Consider the following 18,689-nt stretch of genomic DNA (forward strand, 5'->3'; position numbering starts at 1 on the left):
GCAAAATCGAATTATCGTCAGGTGAATTATCGTAACTCGAGCATTACCTAAATATTTTAATAGTTTTATCACAAAAAGTGCATTTAGTCATGAAAATGAGATGAAAATACAGTATTTAGTGAATATTTCTCAGTGAAAAATACCGCGAATGAGCGAATTTTCCACGAATAATGGGTAGATACATTCCAAAGAGAAATCCATGAATATGTGAGTCTGCGAATCGTGAGAACGCGAATACAGGGGTTTACTGTATCATCAATCAGGAACAGTGCAGGCACTGAAGTAGCATACTAAGGCAGCATGGCAGAAGCAACAGGATTAGATGAACTGGCAGAAATCACAGGCAAGGGCATAGCAAATGTCAGAGGCATCAATGAATGAAGCACTGGAAGAGGAGTTGCAACAGAAACCAATATAATGGGTACAAGAGGCACAGCAGCCACTGCCAGAACATGAAGTATTGAGAACCACCGAGCAACCGGTGTCATCTTAGGGACTAATGTGGTTGAGACTGTCACCCTAACATAAGCAAGAGCCAACAGAAATATCAAAAATAGCGGGAGCAGCAGAAGCAGCCACTGGTGCGGTAGGCATGAGAACAGCAGGAGGTATCGTAGGAGTAACTGTCCATGAAGTAGATACAATGGAAAGAATCAGCACAGCAGGTAGAACTACAGAAGTAAAAACCAAAGGGAAATAGCAGAAGCTGCATTAGTAAGGCCAGCAGAACCGAAAGCATACAAAGCTGAAGCAATAACCTAGTATTGATGAAAAGACAATGAAGTAAAAATATTCTGCAGCTGTGCCGAAACAAGTTCAATATAAGTACATTGGAAATCAATAAATTATGAACTGCAAAGTGGACTAGCAGGCAATTACGGAAGTAGCCAGTGTTGAATAAGCAGTCCAGCCACTGTGAAGAGCAAGCAAGCTGAGCAGCAAGCAATAACACATGACTTGAAGACTGGTACTCATTAACCTTGAGAAAAGCACATGATCCATTGGCTAACAGTCAAAATGAAAGATTTAGGAGCAGACAAATGGAATATTCAGTAAGAGAATAATTTGCCATCCTTGATTGGTACATCCCCCTGCTCTTGTAACAGCCACATTGGTTGGCAGACCAGTCCTCATAAATATAGCCAGTGAAAGCCCATCTGCAGTGACGGCATGAGATACAAAAGATCCTACATGTTAAACCTTGTCAATTTTCCTGAGGCATTCTTATGATAAGCAAAAATTTACTGGTGCACAACAGAGTGTTCACAAGACCACAACACAAAACATTACTCCGATGGCAAACACTAATGAACAAAAAATAATATAAGCTGAGTTACAGAACATACATTGCTGGAAAATAAGTCAAATTAAAGATAAAAATTACAGGCAGTAGAACCAGCTGTAATAGCTACCTGGGCAAAACAAAATAACTATTGTACTAAAAGATAAATGAAGTTTTCATAATAAAACTAATATTGTTATACTCACCTGAACACCTGAATTCGCCCTTAATCCCACTAGCCCGAACAACTCTCAATTACCCATCCCACTGGTGGGAATTTTAACAGCCAGCGTTGCCAACGCTGCATGTAAAATCTTGTCACTTGAGCTACCATAACAAATGGTTGGCAACGCTGATGCAGGTGTGCACCGACACACCCCATTTTCGTCAACTGCTTTATTCAAGGTCAAAATTGATGTGGGGAAAGGAGGGTGGGAACCATTCAGGTGTTCGGGTAAGTATTACAATATTAGTTTTATTATGAAAACTTCATATTGCAATACACTCCCTGAACACCTGAATTCACCCGATTAACATTTAGAGGAGGAGGGATCAATCCTACTGCAAGCCCCTTTGACAACCGCAGAGATGGTAGCTCACCAATCTGCTCTGCATAAGATATCCGTTTAGTCATACACTCGCCATATCAATCAATGCTTTCAGTGAAGAGACATTTTGGAGAGTACTTTGATCGATAGTCAGGTCAGTACTCTTGGTCTGTCGACCTCCCATGTGGTTCTTCAGAACCTCTCATGTATGGAGGAGAATGAGGCAGAGTGCAGAGCTTCTGTCCCTCCGGAGAACCATCTAAGTTTTGCGGCACACCCCCTTTTACAACCGCAGAGATGGCAGCTCACCGATCTGCTCTGCATAGGATATCTATTTAGTTATACACTCACCTTATCAATCAGTGCTTTTGGTGACGAGACATGCTGGAGAGTACTTTGATCGCCAGTCAGGTCTGTACTGTCTCAGTCCATCGACCTCCCATGTGGTTCTTCAGAACCTCTCATGTATGGAGGAGTACGATGAGCCTCCCATGTGGCTATTCAGAGCCTCTCAGGTTTGGAGGGAAATGAAGCAGTGTGCCGAGCCGCTGACCCTCCACCACTAGGTTGCGGATAAGGCCTGACTGACAAGCGAAGAAGTATCTCAGCGCCGACGAAAGAGCCTAGTCTACTAGAGCACCCCCTTGGACTCTCGTAGGGAAACTATCAAAGACTAAGATACTTAAAACGTACTTAACCTAAGTTCATGTGATTATACTATCACTGTTGCCTAAGAATTCTAAAGACTAAAAGGAATTCCTCTATCTGGTTAACCCAAGAATCTCTGCGCTAAGTGAATACCACCTCAGCTAAATGAACGCACCCTACATAATAGACTTTGCCACTACACATGGACTAAGAGAATAACCTTCCAAACCTCCGCGCTAAGTGAATACCACCTCAGCTAACTGAATGCACCCTAGATAGTAGACTTCTCCTCTACACGCGATGAGGCGAATTGAACGTCTCTCAAGTAAAGGAAGTAAACACTGAGACGGACTTCAAAGTAGCTGCCTCCAGAATAGAAGGCACTGAATAATTCCTAAGAAAGGAAGATGAAGTGGACCTACTCCGAATACTGCGCGGTCGGGGAAATACAGAGCTGAAGACGATGAAGAAGAACCCTGAGAAGTCTGGGAAATCACCTCCCTACGAAAGTAACTAATCGCATTCTTTGACAGCAGATGGGAAGGATTCCGCCGAAAGACAAGAGGTGTACGTGGAAGCGGACGGAGTTTCTCAACCTTTGATAAATAGACTTTAATGCTCGCACCAGACAAAAGGCATCTCCGCTGGATCGCCAGTAACTAACACTTGCAGATAAAGAACTTTAAACGAATAGGGCAGAGTTTTAACCTCCGACACTGTCTTCGCCACAAATTCCGGAAGAAAAACAAATTCGTATCATTTCTCGCATAGGAACCCAACCTAGAAACTGCCTGAAGCTCGCCCAACCTTTCAGCTGAAGCTAAAGCCATAAGAAAAAGCAACTTCTTAGTCAGTGTCTTAGCGTTATAGCTTAAATGGGTTCAAAGGCAGGGAAAACAAGAAAAATATTGAAGTACTGTACTTCCGACCAGTCCCACGGAGGGTCCCGAGTTGGCAAGACAGGACGTTCAATCTTAAGAGAACGTAATAAACCATCAATTATCTTACTACTAGAGATTTTAGAAAGGTGGAAACTAATTGTACCACTAAGGGTTGAGCGGTACTAAGCGATCGCCGAATACGAAAGACCATTGACTTTCCGAAGGAGTAAAAGAAAATCAACTATTTAGCTATAGAAGGTCTAGAGATGGAATGACCTTCCTTACGACACTAACTTCTATACCTTGTCTAGCTGAACCTGGTAAGGCTTACGGGTTAACTTTCTCAAGCTGAAAGAAAGCTGTCTAGCCACAGCTTTAGGGAGTCCGGACTGTCTCGCCACTCTCTCTAGTCGCCCTGCAACTAGGTGCAGCATGCGAGGGTTTGGATGATAATGGTGAGAATGCGGTCGTCTGAGAACTTCCGCCAGGGTAGAGACATCGGACTTCTGTAAGGAGCTCTAGGAGTTCCGAAAACCAAGCGCGCTAGGGCCAGCAGGGAGCTATCAAAGTCATAGTCGTCTTGACACTCTCCCGCAATTTCTTTATTACCTGATGAATGAGACCAGATGGAGGAAAAGCATACACCTGCATGTGATTCCAATTCGTAGTGTTACATCGGTGCCTATCGATGTGGGGACCACCATTGGTGAGAAATAAACCGGAAGATGATGGTTTAATCACATCACAAATGTCCACAGTTGCTGGCCACTTCCGGAGAACCTGACATATTACTTCCTGAGCCAAAGTCTACCCTCCCCCCAAATACCTGACGGGAGCGACTTAGCGAATCGGCCAGTACGCTGAGACTCCCCGACACAAATTGGGAAAGAAGAGACACTTTTCGTTTTTCGCACCCTCTCAGACTCTCTGTGCTATAGTACTGAGTTCAACCTGTTCCCCCCATGAGTTCTTCAGATACGACCTGGCTGTTACGCTGTTGTTAAACCTAGCCACTACTTTGTTATGCACTAGGACTGAAAACAACTGAGGGCTTCCTTTACAGCCTTGATTCCCGAAGATTTATTGACTCCTCTCATTCCCGAACACCCCCCCCCCAACACAACCAGGCCCAAGGTCTGGGTTTCCTCCAAGGTTGTTCCTCAACCTTGATCTGAGGCATCTGTGTACAGATGAACGTCGGGAGGAGAGGAGTCAATACACCTTCCCAGTGTCAGATGCACTTCTTCTGACCACCACAGACGATCCAGCAGGCAAGAATTGCTCCCAACTATAACTGAGTTCTCGTCGCGGAAATCCCAGCGATTCCTGAGACATGCCTGAAGAGAGCACAACCGGAGACGAAACCCTGGAATTAAAAGAGAGAGACATTCTTCCTAAGAGGCTTCTCCAAGCTGGTACCGGCTGTTCCCTGTTGAACAAGAACCCTTCTGCCTGTTGAAGGACCAACTGGATCCTCTCCAGGGTTGGGAAAACCCTCAAAGGAAGAGAGAGAATCCTTCTACCTGAATAGGTTAAAGATTCCATAAGAATTCCCTCGCTCTTACTAGCTCTTCTAGAGAGGAGGCAAGGATCAACCAATTGTCTGCATACCTCAACACTTTGTACCCTCGACAATGCATAATTGCCGACACCGGAGACATGAGTTAGAAGCAACAACGTTCGTCATACTGGCTACGTCATCTTCCTTGAACAAAGAATTAGCTAAGGCTAAGGTGTTCTAAGCAATCCCTCTTATGAACATCCGGATACTGAGGGGGAAGATGACTAAGATAGAAATTTAGACTTTTCTGCTCCAAACGTAGTAGACGAAGCCAAAGCATTTGCCTGGTGAGCCAGACCCCTCGAGATAAATTTATTAGGCTGCAAACAGCCACGGATCCGAAGGGACATAGCCATCACTTTTTTAGCACCCCCTCACAGTAAACATGACAGCATCCAGAGACAGTGCGCAAGAGCCTCTGTCTGATTGCGCAACACATCCTCCAAAGCACCTGCTTCCGTAAGAGAGGTCCCTACAAGCTGAGACGAAGCCGGAAACCTAGACAGGATTACCTCAACCGATTTGTTGAATGACAACCTGACACCTGCCGAAGGGTTACCTTGCGTAAATCTTCTTACGTGGAGAGAGAAGAGAAGAGTCCTGTCTATTAGAAGCCACTACCATTGCTAAACGAACGTCCGCCTCCTCCAAAGCCTGTCTAACCCGATCAAACCAAACCAGCCAACACGAAAAAGAAGCAGGAGCTGGCTTAGGGTATAAAAGGCCTCAGAAAGAAGACTGAACTGACAAAATCGGGAGGTCTGGAGCTCATGCTTGAGGGTACGAAGAAGTAACATACTCAAGCATGCATCTGTAATCGTTACTGCTGGCAAGAGGACATTCTAAGTGCACCGGAATCTCCCTGGATGAGAATCCTGTTCTGCAATGTCCGAACGGTCTAAGACCAACGAAGGAGGAGGAACCGAACGATGAAGAGTCAGCAAGCAGACCACCCTAACCAGAATGCTGAACACCCACACCTAATCGGGTACCCGGAGCTGAATCCACATAGTTGAACGCACGGGAAGAAGAGAAGGCTGAACTGAGAAAACCCGGAGCCGATTCCCCATAATTACCAATTGGAAGACGAGTGAGAGTAGCCAAACCTACACTGCTAAACCCTGGAGGAGGATGCGCAAACAAAACAGCTTGCAGAGGGACGGAAGAAGATGAATAAGGAGGGAGAATGAAAGAGGTAAAGCTACCCTCAGAGTTACCTCTGTGGAAAATGCAGGCGATGAAAGACTCGGACAGGCTCAAAGATAGTAGCAGGAAGCCCTGCCAAGGCCCAGCAGTAAGTGACCAAACAGCAACCTGGAAGCGACAGGCAAACCCTGTGAAATACCTGATACTACCGGAACAGCCCCTTGAAGCGGAAGCAAGAGGTTGCGCATATCCAAAGAGATGGAACATGAAACGCCTGCAGCCAAATTCTGCCGAAACTGAGTTATCACCTGTCTGGAAGCTCCTCCTACCAGAGAAGACTGCACTGAAGAAGGAAAAGCGGGAGACAGAGGAATAGCAGACGCATAAAAAAAGTTACCTGAGAGGAGGAAAGGCAAAAGTCGAAAGAGGGCAAACAGAAGATGCAGAAGCCACAGGAAAGACCAGAGCAGAAGAAGAAGAGACTGAAGAGGAGACTGAAAAAAGGAGCAGAAGAGAATATGGGAGCAGGAGATGAAGCTACTGATAACCCGACTGTACTGAGGAAGGAAAGGTGGGAGACAGAGGAAAAGCAGACACATAAAAAAAGGTTACCTGAGAAGAGGAAAAGCCAACCAGTTGAAAAAGGCGGGTAAAATCCAGAAGATTCAAACCAAAGTAAAGACCGGAGCAGAAGAAGAAGAGACTTCAAGAGGAGACTGAAAAAGAAGCATCAGAAAATGTGGGAGCAGGAGATTCAGTGATAGATAACCAATTAGAAAACTTAAAACAGTATAAGGGACAGAAGGTACAACAAATCTGCACCCCATTTCCAGTCATGATAATCCTGCAAACATATTGTACATGAATTCTGGACACTACTGTGTCACATTACTATTCTCTAATGTTAGAGAAAACATTAAAAAAAAAATAGCCTCTCACCACAGGTCACCTGTTTGAAAGACCCAGCAAATGTGGTAATAGTCATTATATTCCGACAACATCCAATTGCAGGTCCTGCAAACTACTTTTATTTTGCGGAAGGACACACCAGAATCTGCTTTACTAGATGGAGGAGTAGAAAAAACACAGAGAAGAGGAAATCTACAGTAGGAGATTCAGAAACAGTAAGAAGTGAATTAGTAGTTAGAGCAGAAGGATTCTGCACCACTGGAACTGAAACATTGACTTCTTTTGTTTGAGCCAGACTGAGAGAATAGAAGTGATGAATCCTCCTAGAAATTTTTGGGAGCACCAAAAACACCACTTGAACCCAAAAAGGAACCCGTCCAGGAGAGATGACTCTGCACCTTTGCTACCTTTCCTCACTACCTAACCCAGAATAATATCCTCCTTTATCACACCTAGATCCATTGTCAAAACTAACACTATCAACATTAAATTTATCAATACTGCAATAGGGTTAATGGGGATCCTTCACTGCCTGCTCCGCACCGAGAGGGCCGGAGAACCTATCCACTCGGAGGCTTTGTGGTTCTCCATTAGCCTCAGCACCCGTTAGGGCTGGTTCTGGAACAGGCGGGGGCCTGAAAAGGAAGAAGGATTAGACATCCTAACAGTACTACAGTCATTATCTGAGAAATGTTTTAAAAGACTAAGCTATTAAATTTTCCATACTACACAAGCAAACCTATCCTCTATCTGTTTGACTATTTCTGAACTCGTTAAATCCATCAACTGATCTGTAGCAGAAGCCATGAGATACTTGAGGCAAGAAGAATCTGGTTGCAACATTTGCTGCTTGTTTACTATCCAAAGACTTGAAAATGGCGAATGTTATCCTCCATCTCTTGTGCCTTCCAAAGAACATTTAATCAATGAGTCAAATGTCAACATAACCTTCCTACATACCTGACAGAATGTCTATCGTGTCTCAAGGTACTCATCCGTTCTCTTGCAAGAAGAAGGGCAGTCAAGTCGATGTGAAAGCCGATGGACCTGAGGTAGTAGAAGGTGAGAAGGACAGTATGAACAATGGAACAGGGGAACCAGTTGCAAGTCCAAATCAAAAGACATTAGGAAAGGGTCGAGATATCCAGAAAAACCAGGAGAAAAAGGAATGAAAGGGGTTTAAATACAATCCAGGTCTTCACCAGATGTCAAAAATACAGAGAGAAGTCGGGCAATAGGATTAAGGTTTAGCACTGCAGAAGGAAACAACCTTCCAGCAGCACGAACAAAAAGCAATAGACAAAAATACCTAAAAGTCGGCACACACCTTTGTTTCAGCATTGCCAACCGTTTGTTATGGTACAATCATCATGACAAGATTTTACCTTAATGAATTGTAATAATTGGCTGTTAAAATTCCACCAGTGGGATGGGTAATTGAGAGTTGTTTACGATGCTAAGTGGGATTAAGGGCAGATTCAGTGTTCTGGGAGTGTATTGCAATACCAAAATTAAGAAACATGAAAAGTAGTATTAGTACTACACACATAAAAGAGGTAACCAACAAAAACCCTAAAAATATGCTGAAATACTAAAGAGATGAAGGCAAGACAGAACCTTTAAATAATTACTTGTTCAATAACTCACTTTTTCAGGAATAAAGGAGAGAAAAGAGAATTAGATTAGACAGTGATAAAAATAATTGAAAGGAATAAATTAAAAAACAATTACATGGGTTAGCAATCTCCAAACTACAGGAGCAAGGCTGGGGAGAATCTTGTACTGATGTGTGTAGAGTTTTGAGACACGAGAAACAGTGAAGAGGTTAGTTACTACCTACCGATGTGTCATGAAAGTACATGCATGAAAAATATCTTAGCTACTCTTCTGCTTCTGACATGATAACCAAATTCATGTGTTTGGGGATATTAAGACTGTGAATAAGGGCTGTCTATGATTGATGGCTTTGATATGAAATAAAAGTTTTATTTATAAGTCTAAAACACAGGAATTCATACCTTCCATTTCACTTTCTTCATCCTCATGTGAAGTGTGAATGGGTTCTCTAAGCTCTTCATGCAGCTGATCCATAAAATAGCGCAAAAATTCTTGAGAATCCTGTTCTACCAAGAAATAAATCCTCTGAGCAACATTGGGTACATCTAAAAACAAAATAATTAATATGATTAACTTTTGCTAGAATCTCAAGCTTATGAATCACCAAATAAGTGTCAATATGAAGTTGAATATACAAAAATGGTATTTTCATGACTGTGAAACTAAATTTCATATACACTTACCAAGTAATATTACATATATAAAAGAATTACTTTCTACTAGATTGCAGTTAAAAATTTGAACTAAAGTTCATTAGCAATTCACTAGTGGTTTAATGCCAAACATTTTGATCATAACTACAATCGCCCTCAATTATCAAAACAACAAAACAGAGCAAAATCACTTGCTTTTGTTCTTAATGTCCATCAGAGGAGGAGGGAATTTTATCATGAAAATTATTTTTTCATATATGTAGCTTACCAGGATGGCAATTAAACAGCTGAATCCCACATTGATAGGTGGTGGGATAAATGGACATATTCTGTTTCAAAAACAGTCAGATATGAAGATGAGTCTGAAACATGAAATCTGTTAGCACTGGTAAAATGCTTGTTGTATCCTTACCTGATAAGAGAGCCACAGCAGGAGATTACTGCCTTTTGGTCGGTGCTCATCTTGACCTGTAGTGACTTAGTGGAATAGCTGAGATAAGTCCCTACTTTAAAAGAGGGAGCTTTTGAGTAAAGGAGTTTTCAAGTGAATGAAAAAGCTGGCTCATTTCCAGGCGACAAAGAAAAATTTGCCCTTGCCTGTGGATATTTTACCAAATCACAAAAAGACCAAATAAAATTGTTACCTACACCAACAACCATAAAAATTAAAAACCATCATACCACTTCCACAGGCTGGTGGGCACTCTGAGTACATGTACCCCAGGCTTTATAAAGACAAAAAGAACTCAACACTCACAAAATTCAAAGGTACCTTGAGAAGGGTTACAGATAGGAAGGGGTGCATTCCTAACCTTTTTCCCCTCAATGCCTGAGCCAGTGGGCGACAACGGACCTAAGGCACTGCAATTCTCAAATGTCCTCTCTATTTCTTTCAAATAGTGCGAGGCAAAAATGGAGTAGCATTTCCAGTATGTTGACTGGAGGATAGCTGAGATTGACATGTCTAAATGCGTAGGACATGGTCACAGCCCTAATCTCGTATGCCCTCACCTTAGCAGAAGGCAGATCATCTTCCTGTATTTGAGAGTGTGCCTCTAAAGTAAGGCTTCTAAGAAAGAATGACAATGCATTCTGTGACATGGGCTTAGACAGGTTTCACATGGAACACCAGAGGTTACTGGCGGGTCCTCTGATCTTCTTTGTCCTGTCCAAATAATACCTCAGAGCTCTTACTTGGCACAAGACTTTCCTCCTCTTCTGGTCCTAGAATGTCCATGAGATTCCTAATGGAGAACGAGCATGTCCAGGGATTACATGGAGACTTGTTCTTAGTTAGGAAGCCAAGCAAGAAAGAGCAGACAGTATCTCCTTGTGAAAAACCAATGCGTTTGTTAATTACTTGCAGCTCGCTCACTCGTTTAGCCATGGCCAAGGCTGCTAGGAAAAAAGTTTTCTTTGTTAAATTCTTAAGAGAACTGGAATGGAGAGGTTCATAAGCAGGGGCCGTTAACCATTTCAGCACCACATCTAAGTTCCATGAAACAGAGACGTCTCACAGCTGCTTAGTAGTCTCGAAAGACCTAATCAGATCACTAAGGTCTTGATTAAAAGCTGTTGAAGCTAATTCTGCTCCCTTGAATTTAAAAAAACTGACCCCAACATTGATCTGTAGCCTCTAATAGTTGATGGGAAGCTTTTAATGTTCCTTAAGAAAAGAAGGAAATCCACCATTACGCCTAATACAGTGGTCTTAGCATTCTAGGCATTATTGTCATTTTTTTTTTTATTTGCGGATGGACCACTTGTCCTGGTAGACTCTGCTGATAGACTGCTGTCTACATCTGGTAATAGCTTCCGCAGCTTGTTTTGAAAACCCCTTTACTCTGACGAGCCTCCGGATAGTCTGAATCCTGTCAGAGCTAGAGCAGATATGCCTTGATGAAATTTCCAGAGGTGGGGCTGTTTGAGAAGATGTGGACTTTGTGGACGTAACCTTGGAAAGTTCACAAGAAGCTTCAAAAAGTCCGGGAACCATTCCTTGAGTGGCTAGAAGGGAGCTATCAGTGTCACTGACACGTTGTTGTGAGCTTGGAACTTGTTGAGCACTGCTCTCAACATGCTGAGAGGGGGAAAGACGTAAAGGTCCAGGTTCGACCAGTTTACTAGCATGGCATCCGTTGCCGGTGCTGTGGGTCCAAAACTGGTGAGCAAATTAGAGGAAGGCGGTAATTCCTTGATGTGGCGAACAGATCCACTGTTGGTCTGCCCCACAACTTCCAGAAATTGTCGCAGACTGCTGAGCTCAGAGTCCATCCTGTCGAGAGGACTTGTCCTCCTCGACTTAGTTTGCCTGCCTGGACATTCATCCTCCCTTGGATGGATCTCATGATTATCCTGACCTGATTCTGGTCCACCCAAATGAGCAGTTCTCTTGCTGCCTCGCACATGGAGAACGAGTGAGTTCCGGCATGCTTCTTGATGTATGAGAGAGCCGTGGTGTTGTCCGAATGAACCACCATGGTTCTGTCTGTGACTACTTCCACAAAGCGCTTCAAGCCTAAATGGATGGCCGACAACTTGACACTGATGTGCAACTTCCTTTGCTCTGGGGACAATGCGCCGGAAGCTGCTACGGTACCCAAAAGTGCTCCCCAACCTTGGTCCGAGGCATAGGTGGGGGCTCAGAATATGAAGAAACTTTCCCTCTGGATGTCCTCCACTGGAGGTCCTCCTTTATCTCTGCCATAATCGGAAACGTCTCACTGTCTGGTTGCTCCCTTCTGTTCCAGCTTTCCCATAGGGAAAACTGGAGGGGCCTCATATGAAGTCTTCCTATAGTACATTCACATCAGCCGTGCATTTGGTGCCTAGCGCTGTCCCTTATGACGCTCCTGATTGGCTAGTGGTCAGCCAATCACAGCACTGGAAAATAGCCAGCTTGCAGTCTCTTTCAAAGCTCCAGACAGTGAACAACTCCACTTTGACACCTGAAGAACATATCTTTCAAAAGTTAAAACTTTCATTACACCTCAGTTTTACCCAAAGAATAGTAGTGTTTCCTAATTTCATCACATGCCAAGCCAATGGTTGAAGGATTATAATTTGTGGGCAAAACATGATGTTATCATGTTGGTGTGATCATAAGAAAGGTTTTCGCAAACCTTTGCAATGTCTAGTATTTTATCATTGGGAGACTTGAGACTAGACTCTACAAAGTCTATAATGGAATATGTGAGAATTTTTGAAGTTTGCAGGCTATTAGCCATAATCAGATTTTTAGTTGGACTGAGACTAAAATTTTGAGTTAGATGTTTTCTTAATTGACAATTTCATTTATGATGCATTTTAATCTTTGCTTTGTTTATTCATTCCTTATGGTTTGCTTTAAATTTTATTTTTGTAGGAAAGACTGAGTTACTTTAAGGCAATAAATCTATTTTTGAGTACAGAGAAGATTGAGTTTTCCTTATAACACTTTTCCCATTTCATATTTTTACTGTAAGTAGTCCCGAGTTGGTTGGCAGGAATGTGGAGAGCTTTAAACATAGTGGTCTCATAAAACCGGTTCTTTTTACTTTAGTGTGAATGTGGAGAGAGAGAGAATCTTTGAGAACTATAGAGAGAGAGAGAGAGAGAGAGAGAGAGAGTAGAAAGTTGAGAGAGAGAGAGGAGAAAAGATTCGCTGTTAAAAGAGAGGAAAAAAGGGCTGAACTTTTCCACCGCCTCCTGAAGATAGACCAATCGGTATGCTACGTAATACTCCTACCTGGAATATTCTTATCTGTTTCCAACAGTTGTAACAGTAGAATTGGTGTTTCCCAATTTCATCACTAACATGTCAAGCCAATGGTTGAAGGATTATAATGATATATGAATTATTTACTTCAATAAACTTAATGGTAAGATATTTGGTAGTGAAATAAACAAGAAATTTTTAAAGATAAAATGTATTCTTTCATTCCTTACATGGCATTGCAGTGCATTCATCATTTATCGTCTTGTGTCTCATAAAGTTAGCTTAAATGTCATGGATGGCAATGCTACCTAAAAGTATAGGTAGGGTTATCAATATGAAAACAACAAGTAAGCGATTAAGAATATTAAAATGTGCGGGGATGCACACAGACTACAGCCTATCCCGGGCAACCAGCCAGTTCTTTACACATTCCTTACTTCTAGAGGAATCTCTTGCTTTCGCTTGTTATTTGGTGCCATACTTGAAAGACGCTTGTATGTCAGGTCTTGCATTCTAGTTCAATAAACGAGCCTAGGATTATGTAATGACTCGTCTATGGTCTATGCATTATCATGGTGTTGGCGTACAGTTATGAAATAAAAATGCGATGTGTTTGAACTGAGTTTTATATGATAACCTTACTTTTACACATCTATGCAGACTCCTGCCTAAGGACGAGTTGAAAGAGCTAAAGCTCCAGGCCTGACTCCCACCTAAATTCAAAGAGTTGGGGGGGAGCAGTGAGGAAACGGGTCCCTGATAGAGAGCTACCGCACTCGGCGCACTGTCAGATGCAGCTGGTCGTACCCGTGTACAGAAGTTACCTCTTTATTCGGATGGCCATAGACGAGTCACTACATAATCCTAGGCTCGTTTATTGAACTAGAATGCAAGACCTGACATACAAGCGTCATTCAAGTATAGCCCAAATAACAAGCGAAAGCAAGAGATTCCTCTAGAAGTAAGGAATGTGTAAAGAGCTGGCTGGTTGCCCGGGATAGGCTATAGTCTGCGTGCATCCCCGCACATTTTAATATTCTTAATCGCTTGCTTGTTGTTTTCATACTGATAGCCCTACCTATACTTTTTAGGTAGCATTGCCATCCATGACATTTAAGCTACGAAATTTTTTGAGACACAAGACGATAAATGATAAATGCACTGCAATGCCATGTAAGGAATGAAAGAATACATTTTATCTTTAAAAATTTCTTGTTTATTTCACTACCAAATATCTTACCATTAAGTTTATTGAAGTAAATAATTCATATATCATTATAATCCTTCAACCATTGGCTTGACATGTTAGTGATGAAATTGGGAAACACTACTATTCTTTGGGTAAAACTGAGGTGTAATGAAAGTTTTCACTTTTGAAAGACATGTTCTTCAGGTGTCAGAGCGGAGATGTTCACTGTCTGGAGCTTTGAGTGAGACTGCAGGCTGGCCATTTTCCAGTGCTGTGATTGGCTGACCACTAGCCAATCAGGAGCGTCGTAAGGGACAGTGCTAGGCACCAAATGCACGGCTGATGTGAATGTACTATAGCTTCACAAACTGTTCGATGGATGAGAGGGTTCCCAGCAGACTCATCCACCGATTCGTAGAGCAAACTCGAAGAGAAAGGAGATCTTGAACTGATTTTAGGCAGGACTATCCTCTTGAGGGAGGGAAAAACCCAAAAACTCAGAGACTTGATCTTCATTCCTAAATAGAGAATCTCCTGAGTAGGGACTAGTTGCGACTTCTGATTTATCAAAAGTCCAAGTTCCTTGGCAAGGAGAAGGGTTACTTGTAGATCCTTCGTACATTGTTCCTGTGACGGGGAGCGAGCCAGTCATCCAGGTATAGAGAAATGTTTATACCTCTCAGGTGAAGACATTTCACAAGAGAGGATAGGACTCGCATGAATACCTGAGGTGCAGTGGAAAGACCGAACCAAAACGCTCGAAACTGGAAGACTCTGCCCTGAAGACAAATCTCAGGTATTTCCTGGACTCCGGATGGACTGGAATGTGGAAATACGTGTCTTGCATATCTAGTTTTATCACCCAGTCCCCCTGCCGGATGGAGGATAACACTGACTGATTTGCCTCCATCTTGAACTTTGTTTTTTGAATGTAGCTCAATGTGCTCATGTCGAGGACAGGTCTCCACCCCCCCCCCAATGACTTGGGGACAACAAACAGTTGGTGTCAAAACCTCTCGAAGAACGACCCTCTACAACTTCTATGACTTTCTTTCTTAGGAGAGCTGACACTTCCTCCCTGAAAGCTACAAACCTCTCGGAGCTCTCCGAATATGCCGTCAATGTGATCGGCAAAGTTACAAGAGGAGGGTACCCTTTGAAGGGAATCAAGTAACCCTCTTTTAAAACTTTGATCGTCCAAGGTTCTGTGCCTTTGGCACTCCACCTCGTCCAAAAGAGAGAGTCTAGCCCCTACAGGGCACGAAGGAGGGGAAATTTACTTTCTGGAAGAGGGATTGCTGGAAGTCCTCTTGAAAACTGCACTTTGGAACGGGGTCTAGCAAAACCTTGTCTGCCTCCTTGAAAGGTCTGTTACTGTAGAGAAGATACCGACTTGGATGGAAACAAAGCAGAAGGTTCTTTGGGGCGCTTTGCTGACTGGGCTAGAAGATCTTGTGTGGATTTCTTCTGTAAGTTGGTGGCAATCTCCTTAACTGCTGAATGCAGGAACAAGAAATGTCTGTCCAAAGGGGAGTACAGAAGAGTAGATTTCTGGATAGATGTAACTCCTTTTGTAGTGAAGGAGCACCACAGTTCCCTCTTCTTGAGGACTCCTGTAGCAAAAAGAGTTGCCAGCTCAGAGGAGCCGCCATCCCCTACTGCCTTATCCACGCAGGATAAGACACCTAGCCAGTCAGAAGACAAGTCCATCACTAGCACACCGTGTTCTTCAATCTTTCTAGCTAGCGCTCCTATCATTCAGTCCAGAAAACTGAACACCTCGAGATCCTTAAATAGGTGTTTCACCAAGTGGTCGAATTCTGACAAGGCGAAGAATACCTTTGCTGAAGAAAAAGCTGAACGTCTTGCCGAGTAAATTAGTCACCTTGGAAAAGAGCATTCCTAGCTGAGGAAGAGAGAATCATCTTCAGTAGGCGAGAGCTAGAGTCTGATTCCTCATCAGAAAGGCAGAGGCGGGCAAAACCGGAGCAGCTGGCTGGATATGCGAAAAAGACGCTAAAAAATACTTCATCAAAGAAGCATATGCTGTAGGAGTAGGTTCCTGGACAACCTCTTCCTCTTCAGAAGACACTGGAGACAAAGAAGCCTCTCGAGAAGGCCTATGCGAGGTTGGCGCCTTGTGCAGCAAGCCATGCACATCATCCAATTGATTCTTAATGTGTGCAAAAGATGGATACTCTGACACTAAGGCAGGCGAAGCACAAGAATATGGGCGCTTGGTTGGTGCTGAATGCTTGGTTGGCACTGGACACCCGGATGACACTGAGCGCTTACAAGACAGGCGCTCTGAAGAATGAGACGGGTGTTCCGGAGAATGAGATGGGCACTCTGGAGTCTGAGACTGGTGCCTGCAAGTGCAAGACTGGAGTTCGGAGACTGGATGGCGCTCTGGCGAATACACTGACTGCTCATGTTGGCACCCAGAAGATGAGCTTTTGCTGGAAGAGCGGTTAGGAACCAACAACTGATGCTCAGCATGGAAGCGACCAGGAGAACAACAGTCGGGCTGCACCAGTTACTGCAACCTGGTTGCGGACTAAGCGCAGGGTCTCTAGAGAGCTTGAGAGAAATGGGAGAGGGCTCTCTACATGATGTCTCTTTAAAGGACGAGACTCGCCCGGAAAACGCCACACATGTCTCTTCCCTGGACTGGAGAGATCAGAATCTGATGACAACTGGTAGACATTCACAGCGATGCCTTTTCAACGGCTGTCGGAACTACGCACCACAGAATTGGATGAGGGGGCGTGGTATGTCTACTCCCAGGTTTAGGGGAGTGTAACTGACCTTTGTCTACGAGAATCAGCAGGATGGACAACCACCTCCTCCACTGGCAATGACACTGGCACTGACACTGACACTTGTTTAAAACTTTGAACTTCGTCCATCAGGACCTTAAGCGATTCACCTAATTTTGATACAGTGTTGACAACAAGATCAAATTTACAGTCAAATTTACTCTCGAGGACGGTTACAGCATCGGGATCGGAAGCATGGGAACCAGGAACAGATGATGGAAAAATATTTGGAGGACTAAAGATGGGGGTAATACAAGGGCAGGAGAAGGAGGAACATTAAGGTCTAAGACTTGAATGTTAGAGACATGTTCTAAACTTACAGCCCTCCTCTTGGCTCTAACAGCTGCTTTCCTCTTCCTATCCCTATCTTATTTATCCAAATGAGATTTTAAAACTTTCCACTTTTTCTCACCCCATCCAACACAATCGGCGCACGTAGGATCTTTCAAGCACTCTTGTCCTCTACACTTAGCACAAATTGTATGACTACCACAAGTCACTTTAGTCATACAAGTCTTACGTCCTTCACTACAATATCTAACACTTGATGAGCTAGAATCAGACATATCGTAAGAATAACAGCTAAGCTAAGCTGAAAAGCTACCAAAATCAACAATACTTCACCAATTCCTTGGAAAAGCAATGATGAAAACTTCAAACCCAACCACCAAAACATTTGATGATGCATCAAACATTGGCAGAAAAGAAGTCATTTTCTCTGTTTTGTTGTACCTATTGTCCCCCCAACAGAGGGCAGGGTAGTTACCTACACTTAAAACAACTGAATCGCTACTGCGAACTTCAAATTTTTAACTGCCAATCGAGTAGAAAGTATAGCTATGTAATTGCTTGGTAAGTTGCATATATGAAAATCCTAAGTACAAACATTAAAGAAACACCACAACTGACCTGTTTAAATCCATGGTAAAGTACAGAAGGAGTGACAAAACTTGGCCTCTTTCTGTGCCACATCTCAAGCATGAGCCTTTGGAATGGTCGAGCAAGCCCAGGTGTCTTCCTATCAGTTCTTAAAAAAGCTGGACACTCTATCATAAAATGGGCTAATGGCATGGAGTTGCTCATTGCTTGTAAAGCAGAGTTCATGTAGCACGTAAGTCCCAAGTTGCGAAGGCCAACAAGACCTGTCACAAAATCAATAACTTATGACTATATTCAGCTACAAGAAGTACTATATAAAAATTTTTCGCTCTCCTTATAACTTAGTACAGGCGGTCCCCGGTATTGGAGGGGTTTTGTTCCCGATGGTGAGACGATAACTAAAATCGCCGATAACCGAAAATCACCGATAATGGCGCCAAAATCCTCGCTTATCAGCACCCATAACCGGGGATCGGCAGTGCTATTAAGTGGGGATCGGAGCCGATAACTGGAGATCGGCGCATATCAGCACCAAAATTCAGTCATCGTCATCATTAGACAGGCACCAAAAACCGGATCGCTCATAACCGAGGCTGCCGATAACCAGGGACTGCCTGTACAGTACTGTATTTGGAAAAAAAAAAAAAAAAAAAAAAAAAAATGCAATAGAATGGGTAAGACAAGTATTCACCTTTATAGACAAGAAAGATGTATCACATCTGCTAGCTTACTGAATGCAACATCACATCAAACACACCCTATTATACAGTACAAGGAATTTTGAATAAAAACTATTTTGATGAAAAAATCACATTTTATGTGGGTGGTGAACCAAAAATCATTAAGCTATCCTGTGCCCA

At 43.1% G+C, this 18,689-nt stretch overlaps 1 protein-coding gene across 1 annotated transcript in view; it reads right to left on the reverse strand.

The window, feature by feature from the left end:
• Positions 1 to 18,689, reverse strand: part of LOC136837765 (ubiquitin carboxyl-terminal hydrolase 20-like) — a 134,915-nt gene that overhangs the window by 84,735 nt on the left and 31,491 nt on the right. Inside the window, exons 5-7 of the mRNA XM_067102689.1 lie at positions 17,860 to 18,092; positions 9,131 to 9,137; positions 8,994 to 9,098 (exon numbers count right to left, since the gene is read on the reverse strand). Coding sequence (XP_066958790.1) covers positions 8,994 to 9,098; positions 9,131 to 9,137; positions 17,860 to 18,092 — 345 coding nt within the window. The remainder of the gene's footprint in view (positions 1 to 8,993; positions 9,099 to 9,130; positions 9,138 to 17,859; positions 18,093 to 18,689) is intronic.

This window comes from Macrobrachium rosenbergii, chromosome 4 (assembly GCF_040412425.1).
Source record: "Macrobrachium rosenbergii isolate ZJJX-2024 chromosome 4, ASM4041242v1, whole genome shotgun sequence".
Lineage (NCBI taxonomy): Eukaryota > Metazoa > Arthropoda > Malacostraca > Decapoda > Palaemonidae > Macrobrachium > Macrobrachium rosenbergii.